Source organism: Aulostomus chinensis, chromosome 16 (assembly GCF_037954235.1).
Source record: "Aulostomus chinensis isolate RoL2024-O1b breed Wild chromosome 16, RoL_Achi_v1.0, whole genome shotgun sequence".
NCBI lineage: Eukaryota > Metazoa > Chordata > Actinopteri > Syngnathiformes > Aulostomidae > Aulostomus > Aulostomus chinensis.
This window is the reverse complement of record NC_141335.1, coordinates 10,636,523-10,656,830: the sequence shown is the minus strand read 5'-3', so window position 1 is coordinate 10,656,830 and position 20,308 is coordinate 10,636,523. Positions and strand designations below refer to the sequence as shown.

General features: G+C 40.6%; 1 protein-coding gene across 1 annotated transcript in view; it reads right to left on the bottom strand.

The window, feature by feature from the left end:
• Positions 1–20,308, bottom strand: part of lrmda (leucine rich melanocyte differentiation associated) — a 314,178-nt gene that overhangs the window by 67,471 nt on the left and 226,399 nt on the right. Inside the window, exons 7-9 of the mRNA XM_086181102.1 lie at positions 10,861–10,987; positions 9,359–9,498; positions 5,368–5,494 (exon numbers count right to left, since the gene is read on the bottom strand). Coding sequence (XP_086037228.1) covers positions 5,368–5,494; positions 9,359–9,498; positions 10,861–10,987 — 394 coding nt within the window. The remainder of the gene's footprint in view (positions 1–5,367; positions 5,495–9,358; positions 9,499–10,860; positions 10,988–20,308) is intronic.

The following is a 20,308-nucleotide window of genomic DNA, read 5'->3' as shown; positions in this document are numbered from 1 at the left end:
GAGACGTCAAGACAACAAATGCTTCACCACAAAGGCTTTTCCTTCTCCATATTGGATGTCAGCATAGAAGCATAGGAAAATCAACTAATGCTGGATGGCCACTTCAGAATCTCATAAAAATTCAGACCGAAAAAAAAAAAACCAACAACCCGAAAACAGCAACAACAAAAAAAAAAAACAACTCAGTTTGTTTTCTGTGTTTAAGCAAACATGAAGAATACATCTATCACGCTTTGCTTGTGGCGTGACACTTGGGTCATGCACCACGCTTTGAAAGAGGCTATAAATCAATCTTGGTCCTATTACTTACAATTAATTGTGCTTTAAAGTTTTACTGTGTGTTTATGATAGGCTGGGCCTGGATGATTTATGTGGACAGTGTGAGTCACTCCCTCTAATTGCTGTTGTTTCCCTGTCTTATAACCCCTGCGTGACCTCTCTGCTAAAGCTGACAGAGCTCTCAGAACTCTGGTCCAAACATTAGACAGACTGATACTCATGAAGTCAAAACTCTTCTGCAGAAATGCACACACACACACACACACACACACACACACACACACACACACGCACACACACACACACACACACACACACACACACACACACACACACACACACACACACACACAGAGGCCTGCACACATACTGACAAATACCTGAGAGAATGAACATGTGCGCCCCCCACCACCTCCCTCCCTCCCTCCCTCCCTCCCTGCCTGCCTGGAATGATCTGACACAAACATGCAGTGACTATCATACAAACTAAACACATCCAAACAATTATTATCAACAGCTGTTTTAACATTCAGGGTATGTTCCCGTTAAAAGACAGAGAGCAGCAGTGTTTCAAGTGATGTAATTAACAGATAACAAGACATTATGCAAGATGGAAGGAAAGAACATAATTTGAGTGGATCACAATCTGTCAGTTTATTTCTCTGAACATAAAACAGACTGTGGTTGCATTTTTTTTTTTTTTTTTTTTTGCCAACAGCTCTTTGTCCTGATTCGACCTACTGTACTGGAACGTGTCACGAAAGAAAGGTGACAAATCAGGCTTCTGTATATAAAATAATTGGTGCAAATAGAGTGGTAATAAACATGCCTCCCCAGCAATGTGTTGAGTTATATTTCCTTTCCCTGTTGAGAGCCATATTCTTTGAGTTTTCTCTGAGGACATATTTGTTCAGTAAAATGATTCAGCAAAGCCACTGAAGGCACATTCACAAGGCGCTATATTGCGTGCCGTTTGTTATGTTTGAGAGCTTCGGGGAACTCATAACTCTCAAGCACAGAGGTGCCAAAATACTTTACAGGTACATTCAGGTTGTGCATTAGAAGGGAAACAAACAAACAAAACAAAACAAAACAAAAAACAATCATGTATCACATAACACACAATCATGGGTCTAAAAACATGCAGTCTATCTTCAATTTGGACTGCTTCCTTTAGTACAAACTTAATATGAACCGCTGTCTGCTGCTGTCTGCAGTAAAACAGGTTAGTGTCTGCAGAGGAAAAAACAGAACTGAAAAGATCCACTTGAGGACTTTCCTGGCTCTGTCACTGTCAATTCCCTTGAAGAACTGTTACCCTGTGTGCAGAAACTCATGGGACCCGGGAGCTGGCTCAAGCCACCCTGCAATGTAGTCTGTTTTATATTATAACGCAGAAGGAAAAAAAAAAACAACAAAAAAAACCCCACGTGTGTTCATGCAAGAAAATCAAGTCAAATACTTGGTCCAGGCAAAATCTAAGTGACATCCGAGGAACATTTATACCCGCTGACGTAGCTACCAAGCTGTGCCTAGTGAGAAGAACCATGGAGTTACTTTATTCACTGTGAAACACTCTTAAACATGTGGCAAGGAGTAAATGTTATTCTACTAGTTTGATTTGCTATGCACTATTTTTCTTTTTTTTTTCTTTTTTAGCGGTGCATGGGATCTCAATGTGCTGTCAGTGTTTTGATAGACATGGCTAGTTTAAACCAAGGTTTCAACAGCATAAAGCGGGAGAAAGGGGGCGAAGGGAGGTGGAGGAACCCAGCCAAAAAGTACCACACGTATTTTCCGAGAGCAACCCAACAGAGTCCAAATGGCTCTATGTGGTTTATCGCCGTTTCATTCCATGACCTCTAAGTCCTCAAAGAGAATTATCACATTATAGCATTCCAACACGCCCAATTTCCCAAAATACAGCTCAAGGCTTTTCCACTCTGACTCAGCTTAGTGTTGTGGCTTTTGGAGAACACTTCAATCATTTTGCCTGTGTTTTTTTGTTTATTTTAGGTATGTATATCAATATATATATTATATATATATATATATATATATATATATATATATACACACACACACACACACACACACACACATACAATCATACATATAATGTTTCTTTGTCTTTTCTTTGTCTCTTTGCAAAAAACCAGACAGACAAAACGTACCCCCCCAACCCCACCTTATAGTTTGATGCAAACAGGGCATGCAGATATTATTATCCTTAGTAAATGCCTTTGTGCTTTCCTTTATTTCTTCCAAGGCGACATGGAGATAAAGATTTTATATAAAGGCAAATGTTTTTTTCTTTTTTTTTCTGAACTCACACATACAGGCTTTTCTGTCAGTACCCTCTCTTGAAAACAACTGTCTGGATGTGATTTAGGAAACACGGAAAACATCGGGAATGTATGAAAAGTTATGGTGTTCATTGTGCTAAAAGGCCATAACTGCTTTATCAGTACCATGTGGCGTCGCTCGGTGCCACGCCACGATGGTATGATAGAAAAGGAGTTTAAACTGTGGTCACAGTCTGCTATGATATGACTCGAGAGGTCTCAACAGTTCAGCGCTGACTCGTTCACAGCAAGACTATAAGGCACTCTTTGTTCAGATTCATGCTGTCATGAGTGGGCAAGTTGCTACTGTTTCCATATTGTGAACACACTGAAGAAGGTAAAAATGTATACACAAAATTATTTCTCATCAATTTCACTGTCTTATTTCTAGTAAAACAAATAAACATAAAAACTTAAGACAGAATCCCAAAGGAAGAAGCACCTCAATAAGCTTATTTCTCATCATCTTATAAGTACATTTTGCTTATTGCACTGACAGATTATTTCACGTGTTCTAAACAACACAGAGAAGGACATTTCCACACATTCTTCTCTAACTTCACACAGAAAAGTTACAAAACAACAAAGTTTTGGTGCTCAGGACTTCATTGTAGAACAAAAGGAGAGACAACTTGCAATAGGTTGGTGGGCCAAGTGCAGCCCACCTGTGGTCTTCTCCACCGCACCTGTTGGCTTAAGTGCTTTATTTATGACTTATTTCCAGCTGAAAACAAGAACAAAAAACCTCAATAATGTGTCTTTAATTGTAAAATAATCTATAAATGCATTAAAAAGCAGAATTCGTGTTTTTTTTTTTGGGGGGGGGGGGTTATATTGACTTATGTGTGGCACATGAGACCCGTGGTGCAAAATATTTATGGCTATTGACAAGCAGAGTCAAGCACATCAATGTATTTTTTTCCTATTTGATAAGTCAAATAATTTGTCAGTGTAAAAAGATTTAATCTTTCTTATATTTTGGAGAAAAAAATTATACTATCTAAAACCAAGACCCTGTATCTTACTGAGATGCGACTAATTAAGTGTGAATACCCCTCCCCCCCCGTATTGTTTACATGAGATCCAACCACAAGTACACCCTAAAATTAAATAATTTCACAAATAAACCTTTTAAATCACATTTCCGGTTCCTGTATGTTTTTCTTTCTCTCCACCAATAATTGCACTAATTGAGACTCAATGGCAACACAAGCGACAGCCAGACAGCTAATTACCACCCTTTGTAATGAAGCAAATGGCATACATTGTACTACGAGCCACTGTTATGAGAAACATCCTGCTGTAGCAGACATAAAAGCAAACACAAATATCTAATTATGCTATCATCTATCCCCACGTCCCTGCTGCTCCGTTGCAGACGCTTGTTAATTGGTGGCCTGCACTATTGGTGCGCTCGCAATCACTCTGATGATGTGGACAATTAGAGCTTGGAGGTGCTCATGGCTCATCAGGTCTGTGGAAGTTGACACATCAAATCTCATCTAACTCAAAACAAATGCTGTGGTGTCATCGCAAGCGTCCAGGCGACGTGGGACGTGTCCAGACTTAGTCAAACACGGCTAATAAGGAACAGCGAGTAGCACTGTTAAAAAACATTTTCTGGCACAAAAGAAATACTGTGTGCAAAAGAGAGCTGATGCGTTCTCATCAAAGCTGTAACCTTTTTACTTTGCATAGGGAATAAATAATCATATACAGCAGGTTCAAAGACACAAAGACACAAAAACACACACATCATGTCAGCTAGAATCAGTAATTATCTCTCCTTTCATCTAAGGATGTGGCGACAAAGGCAAACATTTCTTTTTTTCACTGACAAGCTATGTAAATAAAATCTTAAAAAGTGACTTTACTCTGCCAAAAAACATTGTAGAGGTCCTTAGTTTCTTTTTATATAAAGTGGATGAACAGTGTTTTTATTCCACTTTCCTCCATCTACCAAACATGCCAAACTGAGGTTAAATTACTTCAGTGTTTTGCTTCCTCGCTTGCCACTTGCATGAAGAATCAAAAACAAAAGCATGAACTGACACCAAAAGACTACACTATTGTAGCTGATTGTCGGAAAAAAATAAATATTTTGCTTCCCCTGTGTACTTTTAAACCCCGACGTTGACTCACATGCTTCTGATTTATAATTTTTTTGCTACTCTGGATCCATTTTTACCTCCCAGGCTCACTGTCAGAGCCCTGGAGACCTTGAAACGACAAAGCATAGCTGATCTAAACAATAAATATTTTATGACCTTACAATTACATGAAATCAAATCTAGGGAAAAGATGTTCATTCATATTGCATTATCAAAGAGGGCAAAAGAAGAGGAGAATGAAAGGGTTTTGAAGTGGGTGTATCTATGAACCTCCCCGACTCTAATTAGTCTGTGTGGCCCAAAAAACAGAGAGGGAAGAAAAAGTGCAGAGGCGAGGGATAATTAAGCGATTGTGAGCGGCATGTACGTGAGCTGTCACTCCAATCACCAGCCATGTCACACTTGCCGACACAACAACGACTGGACAGCCGCCCGTCGTCTTTGATCTGGGCTCATGCATACGGAATCAGGTCAGTCCATGGTCACACACACACACAGAGACACACAAACACACACAGACACACACACAGAGCGATCGTAAAGAGAGAGGCTTTTCAAAGAGTAATCTAAAGGGGAAAAAAACGAATGGAACGAATCCACACAACATTTCTTAAATATGAAGCTTCACTTACCGTTTCTGACTTGGGTTTGACCACTTTCATAAATGCTCCTCTTGCCTGTGCCTCCATCACCTCTTTTCTTGTTACTCTCCTTGAGTCCAAAAACTTCAGATGAGGCAACTTGTGTAGAACAAAGTACCTGCAAGACAATAAACTCAATCTAAATCATGCTCTTGTGACTGTTTTTCTCAATCCACGGTGATGTTTAACTGTTTTGAATGTTTTAATGGCTGTGTCTGATTGCCATTGCTGATGATGAATGTTACTTGTCCTTGGGCCTCTCTTGGAAAAGAGATCTTGATCTCATAGAAACTGTCTGAATAAATAAAAGTTAAAGAAATAAATAAATGATAAATTGTACGATTTACTTTAACTAACCTACATTTTTACACAAACACCTGTATATTATACACCTTACATTTTTAAAAACTTAAGTTTTAATGCATGACAGAGACTTAACAAGAGAAGCTGACGAGTGTAATGGAGCAGACAACTTGTTCACGCTCCAACATAGGTGGCAATAACACACATAAACACTGGTTGTCACTTGCAAAGAAAGTATAAATCCCACGTTAAGAATCTTAAAGGAGACCCCTGTTATCTTCATTTATGATAAAGAGGAACAAAGAAGAATGAGGGACGCCCAATCATGGAGAAATTACGTCAAGTGAGGACATGATGTCGGTGTTGAATCAAGGAAGATGTAATAGCATCAACACTGCTGAAAGAGCAGAAAAAAAACTATCTGTTCGTCTACTTAAGAAATGAATATACAGCTGCCACCTCTGTATACCAACCAAAAAGACAAAAACATTACTATTTGAAGGAAAATGGCAGTTTTTCAGAAAATATACTACAGACCTCATCTGGAATGCTAATCAACTTAGCTGCAATAAAAGCTAGCAGTATAGTGAGGTAGTTTATTGCCAAAGATGTCATCAATTACACTTTCATCCAAAATGGTCTGTGCCTGTATTCATAAAACTAAGGTTGTGTTCAACATTCACCGTGAAAAACATGTTTTAAAATTACAAAATGCTGTTAATTCATAGTCAGATACATACCCGTAGCTAGCATTAATAGCAGCTAAGCTAACTAGCAGACAGCCATATCCAGGATAAAGAAAGGTATCTGCTTGTCTGGCTGTAAAAATGATGGACAATAAGAATATTTCCCAAAAATTCAGCATGTTCCTTTAAATACACAATGCCATGTTTACTTTTATTTAGCGGTAATGCAGATATAATGTTAATGATCTTTTTCTTGTAGGTAATAACCTTCAAAGCTGATAAGAATAAGTACGACATATAAATAGCATGAAAGGAGATGCAACCTGTCTGCCAGAGCTGTCATTCTGGCAGCATCACAGATATCTCTCTAAGCTTTCAGACACACTCTGTCTTTCATTGGGAGGGAGAGAAACGTCAAAGAGATAATGGTTAGAATACATAGATGACAACAGATCCTTTCAGAAGCAGGCGGGGATAGAGGAACCAGTATGTCAGGACAGAGCTGCAAGCCAAAAAGGACATGCACTGAAGCACCTAAGTGGAGGGTGAGAAGGGACGCTGGATGTATGGGCACAGACAAGACCTGTATGCAAAGAACAGTGACAAATTGATGATGGCGATGGTGATGAGGGGACAGGGCGAAGCCCATGTCAAGTTTTCAACACCTGAGGATAATCAGGAGGGGATGCAGGGATTGCCTTTAAGACTGAAATGATCTTTGTCCACAATGAGGAAAATCAATAAAATCACTGAAAACGCTTATTGGTAAGTGATTAAAACACTAAATATCTTACATAGCTCTTAAATATACATCATAGGGTAAATTGACCTGCTCCTAACTGCCCTCCCTCTCTGATGAGAGAACCAGCTCTCAGTCCTTGAAGCCCATCCTACAGTGTGTCTCCCTCCCAGTAAAGGACTTTGTTCAGGGCATTTCCATGATGAAATGTGAAGATGCCCTTGGGAGACATGTAGAGGGGTTATTCTTCATAGGTAACCTACCATCACAGGGTCAGAGCAGATGACAAGGCTTTGTCAGCCAGTAGGGATATTAATGATTCAGCTCAACCACTGAGGGAGGATAAGAGAGTGCAGGAGGGCTGGAGGAAGATTCCATAATGTAGCTCTACCCAGCTTGCGTTGACAATAATACCCTTGCAGGTGACTGCCATGAAGAGCAACTTAATCATTGGATTTTTTTACTTTCCATACAGGAAGGTTGATGAAGAGCTCCTAATGTATTGGGTAAAAACATTTAGTATTTGAATTAAAAAAAAAAAAAAAAAAAAAACAGTGGAAAGACATTGCTATTACTGACCAGCTGTTCATTGAGAAATAGTGTTTTTGTTTTTTTACCAACACCAAGGAGGTAATGTGATCAATGGCGCATGTCTGTTAGGTTGTTTGATTTTTTTTTTTTAATCTCAGAAACTAAAGGACATATTTTTGATAAAATGTAGTTAAATTTGGATAAAAGATTGGTAATTTAATATTTGGTAATAAATTAAATGAAGTTGAAAAACCAAGCCATTTTTCCACTGAACTTCCTTACCCATTCAAGATATGTGTCAGGTCATCCTAAAAAATTATTAAGAGAGAAAGACACGATATCATTAAACACAGTGTCTGTTTTTTAGTAACTAGCTTTCCAAAAATAAAAGACAATAAAATGAAAAAAAAAAAGGGTGTTACTCAATGGCGGGCAATTATTATGTAGAGTGCAGCTGGTGGTTAAGGCGCCTCAGGCACAAACGTTCATCTGCCAATGAGTACGTGGGACAAACATAAGATCTTAAGATAAGCAGTTAAAATGTTACAGATAAATACATTAATGTTTATACATCAGTGTGGCCAAGAGGCAATTAAGTCAGAACATTTCTCTGCTTCTCGTATACACTGAGGTGACCTATTCAATGTCAAATTATCGTAGCTGCTCAGAATTGAGAGTTGTTCGTGTTGTTGTAATACCACAAATGACCACTAAACACATACACGGTCGCTTCTGAACAGGAGGGCATTTAAACCTCGCCACAGACCATACCAAATACTAGGAGAATGATATGTTTCTATGCCATTGCACTAATTGGAGAGGCAATGCCAGGCACCAGGGTATTTCACTTGAGAGTCCAAGAGCTCCAGGGGCATTGGGCTGGGTATTTATTGCCCAAGGCCAGCGCTGTCACGACCTGCATACAGCCTAACCTTGTCAGACATGAAATCTGCATCACGCTCAAATTGATGTTTTACTATGTGACACATTATGAATATTACATTACACGACCGTAGACGTTGTCACTCAAAAAAACAGAACAGCTTTACTCACCAGTAAGATAAGCATGTGAGGAGGAGAGGGGAGGAGGGAAAGTGAGAGAAAAGAGAGAGGAGATATTATTCAAGAAAGGCATGGGTGGTAAATGATTAATAGGCAACACAGAGTCAGAAACAAGCACTTAGGGCTAAAACAGACAAAAGAGAGTATGCTTTTCGCCTTTTATCACATTTCATGTAAAGGACCCTGACAAATGGTGGTCATATTGCATGGCTTGGGGGCCTTGCTTGATGTTTAATGCATCATCTGCTCTGGTGAGGCAGGGTAGTAAACACTCATTTGTGGTGGTGAGTAGTCACACATGAAATCCATTTTGCAAACTGGAGTGTGGAGGGGCCAGTTGACAAAGCTTTTAGAGTGATGTGGTTGAATCCGCAGTCTGCTTACGAAATGTGGAGGGCTGGTTGTTAAAAAGAAAACGGAACATCTCCAAATCCATTACTTACAAAAAGCTATCGGTCTGAATAGCTCAGTATCAAAACTGTCTGTGAATATGAACACGCACGCACGCTCGCATGCACGCACGCACGCTCACGCACGCTCACGCACACGCACGCACGCACGCTCACGCGCGCGCACACACACACACACACACACACACAGAACGTTTTTATCTCTCCATCTGTACCAGGGGGTGACATCATCTTCCATGTAGTTATCTGACCTGTATCTCTGGTAGTCGTCCTCGTCTTTATCCGGGCTGACCAGCTGGTTGGGGCAGGCCTCATTTCCCAGCAAGCTTAGGTACTCCAGTGACGGGGTCGCATCAGCCAAGTGTTCCAGCAGGGCCTCAATATCAGTCAGGTGTCAAAGGGCGGATGTCAAGGACCTAGCTCTGTTAATTACATTAGCATCTACTCCCTACACAGCTCCTCCCAAGCCTGTCTGCACTAAAACACATCACTGTCAAATTTACCGAGGTGCTCAAAGGGGCTAGTCACTGGCTTTGTGAGACTGGGCAGACAGAGGGGCAATTTAAGGTGCAGGCTTTGGCATATAGTAGTGACACAATTTGGCTGCTGCTGCTCTCTCTCTTTCTCTTCATCGCTTTCATTTCCTAGGTGGCCGGGTGCAGAATAGTGACAAAATGATGGATGCCCTGCGGTTCAAACAGTCCGTGCTTCCCAGAGCCATGCTGTGGAAAACTTTTTGCGAAACGTGGAAAAAACAAACAGCCCCTAAGCAGGCACATTCATCACTAATACATTCACTTGGAAAATTGAGCCCCAAAGTGTCAAAATACAACTGCACTAATGCAGTGCTCGAGCTATAAAATGGCACGGTGCCACGACAGGATGTACATAATTGGCCTATTAGCATGTGCCGACCACTTCACAACCAAACTCAGCACACAGTCCCAGACGCACACTTCAAGGAGCCCCAGTTTTAATGTTGACTCTGGAAGTGTGTGTGTGTGTGTGTGTGTGTGTGTGTGTGTGTGTGTGTGTGTGTGTGTGTGTGTGTGTGAGAGAGAGAGCGAGAGAGAGAGAGAGAGAGAGAGAGCATCATTACCCGGTAGGATCTGCACAACCACAGGAAAACAGGACAGGATTGCTAAACCTGTTCTGAAACTTTGAAGGGAAGTTAACACATTTTTTGACTGATCACAAACAGCCTCGCATTGTGTCTTGACTTTAGAGCAGTTGCATTGCAGAGTTCTGGATTGAACATGTTTACATTGGATGAATAGTAGGAGACACACACACACACACACACACACACACACACACACACACAAATCGGTCTGTTATAATCAGTGATCAAAAATTAGACTTCTACTGGGTTTCGTTATAAATTAAGTAACCAGTCTACTACACTAGGAGCATAATGCATCAGATGCAAAATATGACATTTATCCAAAATAACATTAAAATAGCTGATTTATCCTATGCTATACATTCAACAAAGTTTTACTTTTGAACATATTTTTAATATTTTTATCCTCTTGGAAAGTGCAAACACATGTGATGTTGACTGTAAAAATCTGATTCCACTAGAGGTCCCTGTGGTTCAAAAACTAGTCCTGTACTCCTCCGGTCTGGACAGTGCTGCTCGCTGCAAAGCTGTGCCACCACAAACTCAAACAAAGGCAGAGTGTATTGACATATGAATAAAAGTAAAATAAGTGTGCCTGCTAATCACATTAAGACACTTCTGAAAGGATATTTGGTTCTTATTGAGTGTAAGGGTGTGAAGGTTGGGTAACCTAGGCAACCAGAGGTCATTTCCAAGCAGATTGTTGTCGACGATCAGTTCTTCCAGCTCAGTGAACATTTTGAGGCCTGCGAGTGACCTGCAATGACAACAAGAAAAAAAAACTGTTATGGTCTTAAATCTGGTCAGCTTATATTGTGAAGGAATAAATTTTTCAGCATCCCCTCTTTGGGTATGGGTCCGGGCCTGTCAGAGAAGTGAATGACAAGAATTAGTGGAGCTGAACTCCCCTGGCATGGCGAGGCATCCTTCAGTGGCTGGCAGGATGAGGGATGGGGGTCACTTGTGAGTAGCCAGGATTCAAAACAAAAGGCTTCAGAAATGCGGCGGGCAGGATGAATTTGTCAATGTCTTGTGCCTTGAGGCGCCCAGTTTCGCCTGACCCCAACCCTCCATTCCCAAGACAAATCACTCTGTCACAGTTCACCTTCACTCCCCAGACACAAATTTAACTTGTCATCCATCATTTTCACAGAGGAAGCGGAATACACTCGCAATCACAGATAGAATGGAAGGGAAACTTTTTTTTCCCCCTTGGCGATAGGTTTTATCAACAAAGAGCAATTTTCTTTTTTAAAGATAAATCCTACCTTTCCACAGGTTTTTTTTTATGACGATGCAGAGAGGTCAAGGGTCACAACTATGTCCCTCTCTCCTTACACACGCTAACACATTCACACAGGTATAAAAATGATGAAGGGTGGTGTGTCAGGAGGGATGTTATGACCCAGCAAAGTTCAAGTTGTAGAAGGTGCACAATGGTAATGTGCTGTCTAATCCTTCACACTGTCAGCATGCCATGTTAACACATCCTGGCTGACTTTATTGACATTTAAATCTGCCAGAGCTTTATATCGACTATCAAGGTTACACACACGCAAACACACACGCAAACACACACACACACACACACACTCACACAAATGCTACATTTCAATATATTAAGCCAAGATTGAAAAAATTCTACCATAAGCAACAGTGGCGTATGTTTCTTAAAAGACAGCAACACTTGACGTGGAGTTATGTAAATATAAATTCCAGAGAAGAGTGTCACATCGCTTCATGACAAACTCAAGGTACAGTGAGGTCTAAACAGCTGCAGCAGTGAACTATTGCCCCTCCCTGCATCTGCCTAGTTTCAATGGCTGCCTTAATACACACCAACCTGGAGCTGTGTAAACACACCACCCCTATCAGGACTATCTCCAAATGGATGGCAAGAGGCATAAGCAGAGCGAGGTCGGCATCTAATGAACAGTCACATTCATCATAACTACTAGTAAAGCAAGTAAGAAGGAAATAGAAAGGTGAATATTTGGAAAATGGCATAAAATTATTTACATGTTTACTTCTCTAGAGATCAGAAGTAATAGCTCGAATGTCTCTCTCCATATAATTTGTTCTCTCAATTTTTAAATATTTTTTTTCAAGTTATATCTTGTAGCCATGTATCAATTACAAGTTATATCTCGAGGCCTCTAAAAATCGTTTTACTCTCTCTAAGCCAACCAAAAGTAAATTAATTACACTAAAGTGAAACAAAATATTTTTACGAGTATTTATCATCCTGGAATGTATTTATTTATAAAGCGGGCTGTGAGGAACTGAATTATCAAAGAAAATACAAGCATCGCAAAGGGAGTTGCAAATGACTCACGCGCAAGAAAACTTGAAAAATATATGATTGTAGGCTGATCATTTTGACTACACATTTTTGTCCTCTGTCTTCCAAAGCTGTTTCTTACTAATGAGCTTGGACTCAAATAGATCCACTGACGGATGTACAAACTGGCAGCAACTTTGAACCATAACCCCCCCCCCCCCACACACACACACACACAAAAATGGTGCAACTATCTTCTGAGCTAGAAAACCACAAATCAGCAATCGCTGTTGACTGTGAGTGAGGCGAACTGATCTGCCCCGTTTCAAAAGACGTCAACATTTTTGCAAACACACTTAATACGCACAACAACAGCTGACAGCACCTAGCCAGTATGCTGGCAAAGCCGCTAGCTGACAACCTCTTATCAGCTCTGATTAATGCACACGCAAGATGGATGGAGGAGGAGATGTTTTATGAAATTCTACACTGTTTGCTTGTTTTCTTCCCTCATTGTGCTCCTCAGCTATATGAAAGCAACAAGGGCTGTTGGGTGCAGCATTTTAAACAGACTTTAAATTAAAATGCTACCTAAGGTTAATTTGCCTTTTTTTTGGGGGGGGGGGGGATTTTGCTTTCACAAAACTGCTTAAAATCATACAGGTTTTTTGAAAATTACAAATAACAGTACATGTACATAGTACCATTCGTGTAATTATTTGCCAAAAATCCGGTGTACTCAACTTGAATTTTCCGGGACAGTTACGTTATTGTCTTTGAATTGACAGGAAATTCAGAAAAACATGCAATTAATCTGCAAGTATAATCAGTCTTAATGTGTAGCTTGGCACAACTATGTACCGCACTGGATAAACATTATTTTATTTGCTGTGAACGGAGGTTGCTAACTAACTATTGCCACCTGTAAATATGTGTGTGTGCGCGCGCGTGTGTGTGTGTGTGTGTGTATGATGGGCTGCAGTCCTGTGGGTTATGTTATTAGCTGCTTGGTTAAAGGGAGCCGCACGGCACAGGAGGGAGCCTTATTAATTGTTGTTTTCATGTCACCACTGCTGTGTGCACTGGCTGATTTAATCAGTTAAATTCACAGCCAGGGGAGAGCCACTGAGTCCCATCCAGCATTAACTACAGTGCTGGGATTGAACTTCTAATACTCACCAGCTTTCTCTGCTCTCTCTATAGATTTCCATAGCTGCTTTCATTACTTTTTATAAGCTTTCTTGTTTTAATGTGCGGCTCGGAAAACTAACAAAGTTTAAGCACTGCAGTAAATGTACTTTACCTCTCAAAAAAATGAGCAGCCCTTACTTTTAACAAAACGAATGAATATAATTGACTTGAACCCTGGCACTATAGAAATTAAGTAAATGGCAAGCACAACCAAAGAGTGGAAATAAACAGTATTTTATGCCACTGCAGTCTGACACCTTGAGAAATGTGATCGTTGGGATGTTTGCAGACTTACTAGGTATACCATTGTCATTTCATGATGTCTTACATATTAAGCGTGAGGCTAGAGTTGATAATGTCACTGGTCTATAAAAGTGATGAACAAATAACGCAATTCATTCTCTGAATTTGGTTTTATTTATGACGTTGGAAAAAAAACATGGTAAAACAAATTAACGCAAATTAACGGATCTCCTTTGCTTGGGTCAACACTGTCGTATTACAACTTTTATAAACGCCAATTTTTTGGGGGGTTTTCATTTGATTGTCTCAAGGCTTTTAAGTTTCATACTAGGTAATGGAACACATGTACAAATACTACAATACAGGTTAGGTTAACTTGTTCCTGAGCAAAAATGACCGCAATATACATACAGGCAGAGATTTCCTGCTTTCGTGCTTTTCATGGCATTGTTTCACATCAAAAGGTGGTCAACCAAATATGGTGATGATTTCTTATTTAGATCACCAAAAAACAGGACCATGACCACTTAACCGACAAACAGAAGTAGATTAATTTATGGCCTTGACCCTTGACCCCATGCGTTGGTTTAGCTTCTTAATGGAGAGCTGTAATAGTTGACTCATATTTCATGATTGTCACTGTTGTCGTGCACACTGAAAGGTGTTCTGATCGATTGTCCATCTCTTCATGTCTTCACGTTTACAAATATCTTTTGCAATTGATGCGATTGTAAAAGCAGGTCCCACTCAAAAGTGAGCATGCGATTAATTTCAATTAATTGATTAGAACATGTAATTAATGTGATTAATCTTTCAATCGCTTACACATCCTCAATTTCAAATATGATTACCATCAAAAATTATGATTTGAACAGTGGCTGGCTGAAGACAAGAGAAAGATGCCTTGAACACGGTGAGTCTACAACTCGTCTCCTTGTTAAAAATAATTATGATCATTGTCAGAACTAATATTTTACAAGGCCGTCTTTGAAACCAATGTAAGTCATCCTCGTACATCTATGCGTGCATCCCTGAGCACTCACACCGACAGAGCATGTCTGTGTTGAAGCCTTTCACATAATCATCTGCCGTCACCATGTCTACAGAACTCACACACGCATCTACAAATATTTATCTGGAGCAAAAGCTGAGTAGAAGATGGAAGCAGCGGAGGATATGATGAAGCAGACAAGGACGCTGGAGAGGAGACACTGACCCAGAGAGCAGCCGTGCCAGATCAATAGACTAATACTAATGCAGACATAGTGATTGATAAACCACTGCTGACAACAGAGGGAAGAAAACTCTTGACCATTATTGGCTGAAATGTCAGTCACTCCTGCCAATGTTGTGCACCAGCGTCGTGTCACATATCCTCAGGCAAGGCATGAAAAATGGAGGACGTCGGCTTCAGCTCCTTTACATGTGTTCCACCGACTCTCTTGTTATGGCTGCTGCCTCTGGGAATCATAGATGGATATTTTTGGAAGACACAGTAGGTCAAATAGAAAGCTATAATACAAAACGACTTAAAGGTGCAATCTGTTAGCAAAATTAAGACAAACCTTCCCTTAGCTAGACTGCAAAAAAAAGAAGTTCCTGAGTCTAAATACTGTATATAAAAAAAAACACACACACACTTTTTTTTCTAAAGCGGAAGAGTCCTTACAGCGGAAGTCCTCGTTTAAGAGCTGATGTTCTCTCAAAAGGTCACAGTGTTGCAGAAAAGCAATGCACTTTTATTCCAAACGTAACGGCCGGAGCTGCAGAGTGACAGGCATACTGACGTCCTGCTCAGAGGGCAACAGATAAATGTTTGATGAATTGACCAATACTGGAGCCAAGATGGCCTTCATATGTGCATAATGGACTATTCAGAGCACACTTCAGATTGCCTGCCAGGATAAGGTGCAGTAATGAATGGAAGAAGGGAGTGGGACCTGGGAAAGCCAGTGTGTGGACTGGCTTTAATAAACTTAATAAGAAAGGTGAATGTTGGGAGGACGGCTAGAAAGGGAGGAAGGAAGCTAGAGAGCAATTTAGTCTGAAATATTCTTGGCACTCAATCTGTAAAATATTTCAATATTAATAATAAATGTGGCTCTTCCCAAGTCCTATGATCTTACTTTCTTTAAACAAGCAAAGTAATCTTGCTTTATTTAACTGTTTTATAATTTTTATATGTGCATTATGTCCCACAGTGGCTATTTTCATTCTCTTATGCAGTACAATTTGTATTTTATCCGCACATTTGCCAGCAAGGTGCATTTGCAGTCCTTTCTATTTATTGGAGTATTTTTTTAACAAGTTTTTTCAGCACTATAGCTAGAACCATGATCTGTCCCGAAAAGTGCCTTTCATTGTCACAACTATCTAAAAAGAATTACATTTTCCATTGACAATCCGAGGAATATCCTGCATTTTACTCAAGGCCTCTCCCAGCAAGAGTTTGCGCAGGCTCACTGCTGTCACTGCCCACCCCCTTTTTTTCAGACATTCCTTGGATTATGCACAAAAAAGTGCATAACTTTCCAGAAAGCGCCATACAAATGTTATATAAGAATATGCTTAATTATGTCGAGTGCATTTTCTCACATTTCTCTTTTTGAATAAAAGAAAATAGGAGCATGTAAAGGGTTTGTGAGTGTGAAAGGTGCAGGATGACATTCAGATATGTGATAATAGTGTAAAATTATAGGATAGAATATATCTCATTGATATACTCAGTTAGATCCATTAAAACACAACAAAGACACAAATAAACATCAAAAAATACTAAAAATACAGCTTCAAAACTCTCTCGGGATTAATTCATGCTTAAACAGATGACATTATCTGTAAAGGAAAATAACACCCTGCAACCAATATCCGTCCTACCACCTCCACATAGTACAGATCTGGTCTGTTCCAGTACTTCTCCCTCAAGCTACAGTTTATGGCCCTAACACATCTCTGTACATGCATCTCTGATGGCGGCGGTGAATTAGACTGCCATTGAGTCTCTAGATCTCCCCCCACAGCTCTCACTTTCTCACCCTCAGCTCCCCTCCCGCATATAGACCGCCTCTTCTCAGCGTGGTACTCCTCTCTCTGTATTGCCTGGCCTCAGGTGGCAGTCATTTAAAGATCACACGTCCAGGACACACATAGCCCTCCCCGAAAGCATGTCAATTCACACATGGGAAGGGGATTACACGTCTCTTTCCAGGCAGCTGCAAATTACTATTAATGGCAATGCAAATCATTAGAGTACATAAGGCGCCGCTAGCAAATCTCTCCTTTATGTGGGTTCACTCTTAATCTGTTCTGAATATTGCGCTATGCTTGCTCCTGATAGCCTATGTGTTCAAAAAAACACAAGCTACAAAGCTGTCAATTGAAGGTGGCATGTCGGATTGAACTTTACACAGGGTTACATCATTTTAGCAAAAACAAAAATCTATCTTTTTGGAAAGCAAAACATAAAAAAAAAAACACAAAAAAAACAAAAACAAATTTGAGCAAGAAGAAATCTGTGAAATATAATTAGAGAAGTTCTTTGTTGATGAAGAAGTTGAACATCACCGTTCATTACTTCATGTTATGCTGTGAGAAGAAGTGCAGATTAAACTGTTGAAAATGTCGACACCATGGTGCGTCTGTCGATCGTTTAAAGCTAGCTTGTGTGCGTTTGAGTGATAACACCATTGTGGGCCCTGCGGTGGCTGAATTATAGACTACCCCTGTGGATATCCCTGCTGAGCGTGTGAGGTTAATATTCGCTCTCAATGTCATTAGCGCTGGCAGAGGAGCTGAGAGCGCAGTGAATCAGAAGGGGACTGATCCTGTCATTCATACGAACACACACAGACACAGACACAGGCACACACACACACACACACACACACACACACACACACACACACACAGCCAGACCGAATCAAAGCCACTGTACTGAGGTCAGCAACACCTGGCCTCACGCTTGCACCTCCAATCCCCTGATTTATTAATGACCCTGGATCAACCCTGGCCTGGGGATAAGGAGCTGACAGACATTCTTGTCAGGTCCAACCTTATAAGCCTTGCTTGACCCCGGTTTGACCCTGGATGAAGTCTAATTCTCCAGCAATGACCCAACTGAGGGTTAGAGGAGAGTTCAGAGATGAAGATATCACTTCAGAAAGGAGGATGTCTAGTTCCTGCAAGTGAGCTTTCGTTACCCAGGCCAGACAGAATGACAGCTGCTTCCCATGTATGGCATTGCATTGTGACATACATCATCAGACAAGAGAGAGCCAAGCAGCCCTAAACAAACCCCCTTTTCCTTATATTTCCCGGCCTGTGCTTGCAGTATACAGCCATGCTTCTTGTGAATGTTTGTATTGAAAGATTAATTGTCTATCCGCATGACAAACACCCTCCTTTCTCAGTGAGCAGGAGCTGAAAATCAATTCACTGATGGCATCTCAGTCAGTGAGGACGTCAATGCGGCACAAACAAGCACACATAAGCTCTCTCGTGACCGCCTGACAAGCAGCTCACACTTCTTTCAGTATTAGAATACTGTAAAATTACAGTGACAGGGTCGATCAGCATGCCGAACAGTTTATGAATTAAAGAAGAGTACCTATAGCTTGCAACAGATGAATTTAAAAAAAAGAAGAAGAGAGAAACACTGCTACAGTGGGGAAGAATCCATCGCTTCTGTCTGCCTGTACACGCCGTCATTACACTGTTCAGGCTCAGTGCCTGTCAACGTTTTCCCTGAGAGAGGGGCGAGCCATCCCGCATTACGTTTGAGTGAGTTCAACTGTCAACTGCCAGCCATTTGTATGCCTCAGCATCCACCTAATAGCAAATAATCACTACCCCCGTGCTCTCTTCATGGCAAATGATCGATGTTGTCTTGAGGTCTGATGGATGACTCTGCCACAGTGATGTCCAGGCATGCATTAAAAACCACCTCTATGAAATGTCTGTCAGTCTGACGAAGCGGTGAGCGCAGAATCAGACCAGGAAAATAAAGGAGAGGGTGAACAAAGCAGGAGAAAGCTATAGGACTGCATTAAAGAAAATAATTCAGAAAGTTAATTTCCTGATATTAGGGGGAAATTGTGGAATGTGACAGGAACTGTGGTGTGATTGGTAGACAGTAGAACTAGACTACTCAAGCACCACCTGGGATGTTTCTTTCCCTCTTTTTCTCCCTTCTCTCCAAAACACAAACAGCTCCCTATTACCCCTCAGTGTTCAGATTAAAATGCGCAGCATCGCAATCTTTGATCTCCCACTTGCTGACACAAATCCTTTCAAGCCTCAACATTTTCCTGCAAAGGTAATTAGTGCTAATTAAAAAGTTTCGAAAGCAGTCTACGGGCTTGCTGTTGATGCTGCTTCTGCTGCTGCTTGAGCATCAGATTATCCGTCTACACCCTCCCCGAGTGTTGCGGATGTGTGTGTCAGCTCTGTTCCTGCCTCTTCGCCTCAAAGGATCCTGTAACTAGATGACACCAGTCAGCGGTAGAACGTTTGTAGAAGCAAGACTGAAATCTGGAAGCCCAGTAAGGGGTCTAACTCATGCGCCCCCCCCCCCCCGACAAACCTGTGCTCTGCAGGATAACATGTAACAAATACAAATCCCCACAAATAGAACAGGTGTAGTCTGTAATTGGGATATCCTAGCTCAGGAGGGGGGCTTTTAAACAGGGAGTAATTAACTTGATAAGGGATTCAATTTACTGAAAATATCATTTCAGAGAACATATCATGTATAGGCCATGATTTGCATAATGATAACAAATGTTCCTAATATCTGCTCCCATAATGAATAAACACATTAGTAATTAAAAGAACTTCCTGTTTAGTGTGATTCCCATCATTTCAAATAAAGATACAACTTGAGCAGTCGAACAGTGCTATCATTTATTCACCGGCTTGCCTTATTGCTTTCATCAGGCCATTATTATGATATAATTAGCTGCCTTTCTGGCATATTATTAAGCGGCTTGCTGAGTGTCAGGTAGAGAGGCGTCTCAGAAATGACACACACAAAAAAAGCAATATCACAAGATAATTACATAATCTCAGCATGGAGAGCAAGCAGAAAAGTGATAATTAGACAAGTATTCCTGCCAATTAATGTAGCAAGCCATGTGTTTTTTCTTTGTTTTTTTTCTTCTTCCCAGTAGCTGTACTTCCTTGTACAATTACACTACATCACCATCAATATGGTGACAAACAACAATCGATCATGCGTGTTTTCAGTTCAGCTCAAGTTGGGAGATTCTGAGGTAGGTGCTTCTAAAGCTGGTGCACGGAGAGTATTTTTTCCTTTTTACTTTTTTTGAGATGACAATATAAGATAGGAGTGGCTCTAAATTCTAA